The 9,093-nt window shown below is 58.5% G+C and overlaps 2 protein-coding genes across 2 annotated transcripts; both read left to right on the top strand.

The window, feature by feature from the left end:
• Positions 1-608: 608 nt before the first annotated feature.
• On the top strand, positions 609-3,398 carry LDBPK_312190 (hypothetical protein, conserved; the record flags this gene model as incomplete). The annotated part of the gene is made up of 1 exon (XM_003863259.1): positions 609-3,398. The coding sequence occupies one exon, from the start codon at positions 609-611 to the stop codon at positions 3,396-3,398; it is 2,790 nt and encodes a 929-aa protein (XP_003863307.1).
• Positions 3,399-5,651: 2,253 nt separating this feature from the next.
• Positions 5,652-7,943, top strand: LDBPK_312180 (hypothetical protein, unknown function; the record flags this gene model as incomplete). Its single annotated transcript, XM_003863258.1, has 1 exon — positions 5,652-7,943. One exon carries the CDS (start codon positions 5,652-5,654, stop codon positions 7,941-7,943), a length of 2,292 nt encoding a protein of 763 aa, XP_003863306.1.
• Between the last annotated feature and the right edge of the window lie 1,150 nt (positions 7,944-9,093).

Below are 9,093 nucleotides of genomic sequence, written 5' to 3'. Positions count from 1 at the left end.
CACGCCGATGGGGGCCTGTGGCGGGCCGGGTGGGGGTGTAGAGTGGAGGGTGAACCCATGTTGTATGCCAGCGAAATGAACGCTGGGGGCGAAGAGAAAATAGAAGTGCCGCTGATGCGTGCAGTTCCGCGGTGTCGTCGCTTCTGAATAATGCGGCGAAGAAGTAAGTGGCAATCATGAACTGTCTTATTGCCACGGTTTTGATGCCGTCATGAAGACTTGTCTGGCGGGAGACGATGCGCTCAACGTGTTTCCGGCAGAGTGGTGGGCGGCCTTCTGCGAGACATTGCTTCTGTGCAGCGTCGCCTCGTACGGTTGTTTGCCTGCCGCAGCCCCCGTAGCACAGGAAAGTGCCAAGCCTGTGCACGCGGTCGCTGGACGTCTTTTGCAACGATGACGCTGCCATTCGTTGTGAAACTGCAGACGTTCCCCTCCGCTGAACGCTGCCCAGACGTGTTTCTTCGGTTCTGCCCTGTCACACCTTTTTTCTTTTTCCCGCCTCGCATTTCCTTCGCGCCTCATGAAGTGACAACACAGACCATTGGGCACCATCTCTCTAGTGGCCGTCTGCTTCTTGTCTGTCGCTTCTCCACCCGCGCATAGAGCTCATGCGTGATACTTTCCGTGGTAGCAGCGGACGAGGCGGAAAAGGCAGACGAGGCGGCCGAGGGCGGCAGGGTCGTGGTGGTGGTCGGGGCCCCTCATCATCCAGCCGGCCGCCGGCCGCCTCCCCGAATACGTCAGGAGGAAAAAGAGAACAAACGCAGCACGACGTCGAGTCGATTGTCATTCCCAACGCGTTCGATGCGAGCTTCGCCCATGTGAGCCGGTGTCGTGAGAAAGGGCGCCTCTTCCGTCTCCCTCTGCCTGCTGCTGCTGCTGCTCAGCGCGACTTTGTCGTTGTGGAGCGCACCATCAGTGGAATCGATGAAGTCGTCTACAGCCGACACCGTGATGTGTGGGAGCGTCTGCCGCGAGGCAATGCGCGGGTGTACGTAAAGTCTGATTGGCCAAACGGTACCCCCACCTACTCACTCGTGGGTGCTATCGATGGGCTGCGCAAGTTTGGCTGCAAAGACAGCACCTACGGTTACCCGGACGCTGTGCAGACCGTCATTGCCATGGAGGAGGAGAATGGCGAATGCGGACACCTCTCTGCTTTCGTTGTTCCTCCCGCAAAGAGGGGAGAAAAGTTGACGGCTTCGCAAGCGAGTTGTGACGCCGCTGATGAGGAGGATACCTCTCGTCGTTACTGGGTGATTGGGAGCAAGGATGTGCACATTGTGCTCGACTACGCCGTCTCGGAAGATTGCCTGCACTACTACAGCAGCCTCGGCTGCCACTTCTCGCAAGTGGTCAAGATCTCTCGGCTTTGGAAAGCGATGCTCGCAGGCGGTGGTGCGTCGTCCAGATGTGGTGGTGGTGGTGTTGGTGGATGTGCGCCATCCTCTGCCAATGCCGATGCGCGGGCCGTGGCGTCCCGCACTTTAACACCGGCGCAGGCGCGTGCGTTTCATGAGACGCTGTACAAGAAGATGTGGACGAGCTGCTTCGTGGCCATCTTCTCGGACAGTCAACATCTCATGGTCGACAGTGGTGCCAACGAGCTGCGGTTCTACGCAGTGACGCTGAGCAAACACGCCTTCGAGGCAGCTTGCACAGGGCGCACTGACCTCTCCAGCAACAAGGCGCCAGAGCTGGACGATGGTGGCTGTCATGAAGAAACCGCGGATGCGCAAAATGAGGCGCAGCAGCATTCGCGGCAGGACGGCCTCTGTGTCCCCGTGGCAGAGGCCGAGGCACTTTGCGCAGGTGTTGGGCTCGCCTTCTCACGCTACAGCGCTCCGGCCATGTACGGCTCACCCGAGTACGTGCAGCGCGTTCGCACGATTAACCGACGCATCGACTTGGAGGGCTGCGTCATGTACGGCGCCGACGCAAGTGGAAAGGTGGTGCGGCTGTGGAAGGAAAAGTCATACCCATACGCCATGGAGCGCGCCACGCGAGAGGCCGTCACAAACCACAAGCTCAACGGCAATGGCCTCCAGGCGTGGCTCAAGAAGAAGCTAGACCAGCAACAGCCGGAGCTGCGAGACCACCTCAAGGAGTGGGAGGTGAACCGCATGCCCTGGCTCCTGCACTTTGCCGCCTGGCTGCAGATGACTCGGCGCCTCACGCCAAACATGCAGCGCAACGAATTGTTACAGCTTCGAAAGGAATGGCTCTCTCTCCAGAAGGAGTTCCAGACCGCCATGGACTCCGACCCGAAGCTGCGCGATGCGTGTGGGCAGTACCGACCCGATCCGGTGCAGTGGGGCAGCGGCACGCACGATCTGGATGTGATCAAGTTCGTGGGACCGCAAGGGTGTGGCAAGTCCACCTTGAGCCGTGCCCTCTACGTGCTACTGCAAGCGTCACGGTACCAGCCCCGTTGGGTGAATCAGGACGAGGCAGGCAAGCGCGACAAGTTCCTCGCCTTGCTGCGGCAAGCCACGCAGGCGGAGTCGACGGTGACGCATCTCATAATCGACAAGATGAACCTGGACGCCAAGATGAACCACGACTACGACAATCTACCGCTGAGCTTGACGGTGACGTGGTTTCACCCCGACGGGGAAAAGGCATTGTACGATGTGTGTATCGCCCGCGTGCTCGGCCGCGGGAACGGGCACCGGTCCATCCGTGTCGACCCGAATCTGACGCAGCAGGAGCGCGACGAGAAGATGACGCGCACGCGCTCGTTTGTGCGCAAGGCGGTGCGTGACTGCGAGACGCCAAGGGATCCGCCAGAGTTGGTGCTGGAGCTGGACGTCACCTCGCCACTCAGCGACATGGTGCGGATGATATGGGAAAAGCTGCAGGCCAACGGCACACACACGCTGCCGCCTGTCACGGACGAGGACGTGAACGAGGCGATCAGCTTGGCTCACCAATACGAATCGCATCTTCACAACTTGCCGCGCGCCCCGACTTACGCCTGCATCGGCATAGAGAAACAACAGGATGTAGAGAAGCTACTCGCATTGGTGCCTCCGGAGTTCACTGCAGGGCAGGTGGTGCAGCGCGAGTTCCACGTCACGACAAAGTACTTCGGCGGCGAGATGGACCCCGTGGCATTTGTCACGCTCGCCAAACTCCTCGGTCAGTCTGTCACGCTCACCTTAGAGTCTGTCGTCGCCGATGCGGACGGAGTGGCGATCACCGTGCGCCGCGACGACGCACACTACCCCTGCGCGAACCCCATACCGCACATCACCATCTCGAACCGCAAAGGAGTGCCGCCCAAGTACAGCAACGATCTGATATCCCCCACGACTTACCCGGGCGATCCTGCGAAGAGGAAGGTGTTGCAACTGCCAGCAAACTGCACTGTAATGGGCATCTTTGAGTTCCGATGAGGCGGTGCGCGGGTGTTTGTCGCTTCAACGGTGGTCGTGGTCGCTTCTTCTCGGGAAACCATGTAGCCTCCCTCGCTTATATCACACTCTCGTCTCACCCTTTCTCGGTTTGACCCTCTCCCTGCGTGTGCGCACATGGGAATGGGTGAGGCAGGTGTTGCAGGCTGACTGAAAGGATGGAGCACGAGCCAATCCTAATCGGCTCTCGCGCCGTGCAGAGCACCGCTGCACAACTCCCTCTTGCCGTGTGCTTTTTTTTTCTATTACTGGTTTTCTTGCCTTTCTCTCTCTCATGATCGTCTCCCTCTTGTGCGCGCAGCCTTCTCAGGGACAAGTCTACCTCTTGCGCATCGGCACGGGTCTAACCTGTGCGCGCTCGCTGACTTGACACAGTTCGTGAACAAGGCCCCTTCACGTTGCTGATGCTGTGGCCGAGCACTTCGTCACTTCACTGTCAACGTGAGCACTAGAATGCAGCAGTTTCCAGCGCTCAAAATGACGTTGAACATGAATGCGCAACAGCCCCACGCTTGTTTTGCTGCTGAAAGGCAACAGAAACGCTCTCAACACTTGCTCAGCCTCCCTGTTTTCGCTCCTCTCGCCTCTCTCTGACAACACGCGCCCACGCACATATGCATCTCTGCAGTGAAAGGTGCGCTCTGCGGCGCCAATACCCTCCCTCGGCGCTCTCCTCGTATCTTTCTTTTATTCTACCGACATATTTGTGTTTGCTTGAGGGGGAGGGGAGGGTGTTGTCTCCCCCTGCGCATCTCCGTGTTCCATTCAACCGCCACTCTCCTCTCCGCCCGGGCATCTTGCTCAGCTCTTCACATCCTATTCTGCTGCACTTGAGTGGCGCATACGTTTTTTTTTTTCTTCTCCATTGTCGAAGGAAACTGAGGCGCGCCTCAGGTCGCTACCGCTAGCCCTCGACTTTACGCGAGACGTTTCACCAACGCGGAGGAGGCGCGAGCAACACCTACAAGCAACGCCTCCAGCTGCCCAGCCACGCAACGTCTGTTTGCTTTTTGTCTTCCCCGTTTTACTTACCCTTTTTCGTTGGCTACTTTCTGTCTTTCGGTTACCTGATCAAGTCATCTCATAACATTCCTGCAGCTTCTTGCGACGCCCAGCCGGAGGCGTGGAGCGGTGCACCGGTGCTTCCCTCACGTGCCTCCTGCAAGCCTTCGCGCCCTCTACTCCCTGGTAGCGTCTGCGGTTTCCCTGCATTGGCGCACTTTCTTTTTCACCTGGAGTGTCTTTAGCGCGGCAGCGGCGTTGTCATCAGCCTGCGGTGGGCTGCGTGTGTGCGCGCATATTTATTGTTCTTTCCTCTTTCTTGTTCCTTTCGCTTACGCCCCTCCCATCTTTCCCCCATCTGCACTACTCCGTCTTGCCCTCCCTCAGCCGGACCCTTTCTGCTGCCGACCTCCTCCGTCCCTCCCCCATCGTCTTCCTCTTCTCTCTCTTTCGCCTTACTCTTCCCCCTCCCATCCTCCGACACACACACACTCCTGGTCTCACCCCTCGCGCTTTCACTGGCCCATAACGAGAACACCTTCCGCGCATGCGACCGAGGACGCTGTCTGCGTGTGTGCGCGCCTCATTCTTTCCCACTCTCTCTCCCTTGGCTCTTTGCATTGGCTTGTGTGCGTTTCTCGTTGAGTATGCGTCGCTTCGTTCTCCCCTTTCTGCCCACCCACTCCCCCCCCCGCCCATCTTCGGCTCGCGAGTGTACACCGGTCTTCCGCAGACATCGTTCTGTGCCGAATATTCCCGTGCTTTCCTGTCCCTCTTTTGTTTTTGTTTTGCTGACAAGTCTGGTTCGTTGGCTTAGTCGCCGTCCCCCCTTCCCTCCTTCCCCCTCCCTCCTCTCCTCCCTCTCGCGCTTTTTTGTCTGCGGTTTGCCTGCGCCTCGTTTTGGCGGCCACGTGTGGGCCATCGCTCCAGTGCGCGTGTCTTTTTTGTTTTTTGTGCGTGGGCGTGGGCGTGCCTTTGCAGCTTTTTTTTTGTTTTGCTCTGTTCGTTGCTGTTGTTGTTGTTGTCGCTGCCGTGGTTGGTGTGGCCGATTTTGCTTTGTGGTTTGTGTCCGAGGGAGCGTCTTTGGTTTGTCTTTCGTGGGAGGGAGGGCTGTGCATACCTCTAATGAGACGCTGCTTGCTGCTGCTGCGTTTTGGTGTGTTTCCTTTTTTTTTTCGTGTCTAACTACCTCCTCCTCCCTGCACGCAGGCGACGTTCTACGTGGATCTCACAATGGACACGGCACCGACTACTCTTTTCGTCGTGCTACACAACAAGCAGCGATACGCCATCCCGGTGAACGCCGCTGGCATCCAAGTCGGTCCCCCAGTGCTCTATCCAAATCCAAATCGCCGCAAGAGAGGCGGCTACGGGCCTGGCACCGTTGACGGGTCGTCACTGAGTCGGCCACCGCTCTCCTCGGTGTCGGAAAGCACAGATAGCCGTCTCTCCTCCACTTCGGAGAGCACCACCCTGCATAGGAGCAGTCGCTCTCGCAGCGACTGCTCCGTGTGCTTCACAGACGCACCGGCCGAAGACGTGAATGACGGCGACCTCGTGCAGCTCTCGACGGCTGCGGCGCTGTGGCTGCAACTACCGCAGCCGTCGATTCTGCGGAAGAGTAGCGGCCTTCTTCATGCCTTGCCGCCGCTCTTCGACTTTGACTACAAGTCGCCGCACACCCCACGGCAGTCTCCGACGGAGCTGAAGCAACATCTACCAGCCTCTTCAGTCAACTCCCAAGGCAACGAGAAGGGCGCGGAGAGCGCCAAGCAGGAGCACTGTTGCACTTTCTGTCCTCGAGTGTCGTCTGCAGCGGCGGTGGCACACCGTCACTTGTTCTCTCCGCCCGCTGCTCACCGCCCACCGAGCAATAACAGCGATCCCGCCTTGCGCTTCGTGATGCACGGAGACATCGGGGATGCAGCGGCGGTGTCGCGGATGGTGCATCAGCTGCCGATGTCCGAAGCCACGCACGTACAGCACTCGCTGGGTGGAGGTTCTGAGGCAACTGCCAAAGCAGCGCCATCGACCCCGAAGCAGCCACCAGCTGTGATGTCCAAGAGCACAGCAGCCTCTGCGCCCCGTCCGCCGCAGTCGTTATTGGCAGCGTTGGAAGCCCGGTCGATGCAAACAGTGGCATCGGATGGGCCCTATGGTCCCACGCATGCCTCTTACCGACGCATTATCCCAGAGTACCAGACTGACAAGGCAGAGGGGACAGCCTCACAGGGGAACGGCAGGGATGAGGCGACCCCTACCGCGCCGACGGCTCGAAAGCCGCTGAAGCATCCTCCCCGCATCAAAGGCGAGAGCACCGCACGAATACCGCGCACGCAAGCGGCTGTGGTGGAAGACGATAAGGCGAGCCGAATCGCCTCGGACCTCACACAAGGCTCGTACAGCATCTACTGCATGCCGTCACTAAACATACTCACACCGACGAGCAGAGAGGACAACAGCTGCGACATGAGCCTTCTACCTATGCACGATGCGGTGGCCGGCAAGGAGCCGATCCACCGAGAGGTGCAGCTCTCTGAAATGGAATGCCTCATGGACCGTTACTTCTACGGAGGACAGCCATCGTCGGCCGCAGGTGATGTGCGACCTATCAGTCCGTTGGACAACTACGAAGAGGGCATGGAGAGCAGCGCCATTTGGAAACCGCAGCCACCACACATAGACGACAAGGCGACACCACAGTCGCAGCAGTCAACTGTTGTCCCGAAAGGCACACCAGAGAATGTGCTGTCGTTGCCGAGGGACGCCGCGTATGCAGACTACGAGTACGTGAACCCCTCTACCCCAATCACTGTAAGCGTGTTTGCTGCGCCCTCACCTCTCTCCGTGGAGGGTTTCTCACGCACCTCACTCTACGGAGGTCAGCATGCCGCAGCGCGCGCACTACCATCGCGCGAGGCTCACAACTCGATCAGGGAGAGGGGAAGGTATGCAATGCTGACTCTCCTGCGGCGTTTTGCCTCCACCGGACATCTAAAACCTAAGCCTGCCGTCGCGGCGGAAGAGTCTACCGTGAGCGCCGACTTCGAAAGCAACGAGCACGGAAAGCCGATGGTCAGCGAGTGGCCAAGCTCAACTGAAGCACTGACTTCGTTGACGACCGCATCATCGACTGACACATCTTGCTCAGAAAATGAGAGCCTCCGCTCGACCTCCGTGAGCGACTTCGAGGAGGATGACGAGGACGCAGCCGAGATGGTCAACTCTGTTGAATCTCAATCCCTCAGCAGTCCCGAGAAGAGTCCCTCGCCACCGCAGTCCTCGAAAGGCGTCAAGAATGGGCATCAGTGGCGATGGTCGTCGATTCGAGAGCGTCTGATGCGGCCACTAATACCGGTGCCGTCGGATATCAAAGAGCCGCGACTTCCGAGTTTGCAGAAGTGGTATCGCGCCAAGATCAAGGCTAAAGTGAAAGAGGCTCTTCAGAGTGGCCGTGCAAGCGACTCGAGCGCCACGCTTGATCCCTTGTACCTGTACGACCGGCCCAAGAAGACGATAAAGTGAGTCACTGTCCCATATCTGTCAAGGGGAGAAGTGGGGTTGCCACCATGTGTTCACGCTCGTCCCTGTATTTGCTCTCTTATTTGTTCACTTGTATAACGTGAAGCGCTGCAGCAGCGCATGCGCGACTTTGCCATTTTTGTTGTTGTCTGCTTTGGGGGGTTGCGTTATGGTGCGTTTATGTGCATGCCATGTCGAAAATTCTGTTGGCGTGTATGCGCTTGTGTATGCATGTGTATGTGTGTCTGTGTGGGCCTGTGCTCATCTTTTTTTGTTCCCCCCCCCGTCCCATTCCGTCTGTGCCCTCCTTCCACATTGCACTGCTGCCACCCTCTCTTGTTGCGTCTTGTACACGTGTGTATGTGTATGTGTGTGTTACACCACTTTTGGATTTTCAGCGGTGCCCTCCTCTATCTGTCTTTTCTCTCTCCCCCTCTTTCTTCGTCCCCCCCCCTTCCCCCTCTCCCGTCTATGTGGGAAGGTCCTGTTGCTTGTTTCCGTTCTCTTCTCTTGCTTCTCGCCTATGCGTGTGCTCGGCACGTGTGTCTCACATTCTCGCCATCTCGTCTCTCTCTCTCGCGTGTGTGTGTGCGCGCGCGTGTCCAGGAAAGCGAGAGAGCACAATCAATCAGCCAAACAGAAAGAGGACGGCACTGAAACCACAGCGTGTGGGCCACCCCCCCCCGATGTTCGCACGTCCACCACCACCACCACTCCACCCTCCTGTTCTCTTTTTGTCTGCTGCACTTTCTCCACGTGACTCTGTGTGGTGCCCTCCTTCTTTTTTTTTATTTGTGTTACCTTCTATGACCCACACGGCGAGGGCGCACCTCCGTGCGTGCTATCTCAGCGTCCACTGCACCCACTCTCTGCGTGGGGCGGCCAGTTAGCCCACCCCCCCCTCTATTCCTGCAAAATGTCGAGCCACTTCTGCCGGTCGCATGGCCTAGTGCCTACGCCGTAGGGGAGGCCAGAGCCATCTACCGCTGCTGATGTCGGCGGTCAGGGCCTGGGTGGCGTTGCGTCGTAGCGGTCTGCGACAGTGAAGACGTATGTGCCCCGTTTATATAATAGGCAAAGTACCGACTTGGCTCCAGCGCGTCTCACCCGTCCCTCACACTGCCTGCTGGTGGAGGGAGGCTGAGCCACCCCG

This window comes from Leishmania donovani, chromosome 31 (assembly GCF_000227135.1).
Source record: "Leishmania donovani BPK282A1 complete genome, chromosome 31".
Taxonomy (NCBI): Eukaryota; Euglenozoa; class Kinetoplastea; order Trypanosomatida; family Trypanosomatidae; genus Leishmania; species Leishmania donovani.
This window is presented reverse-complemented; position numbering and strand designations above follow the sequence as displayed.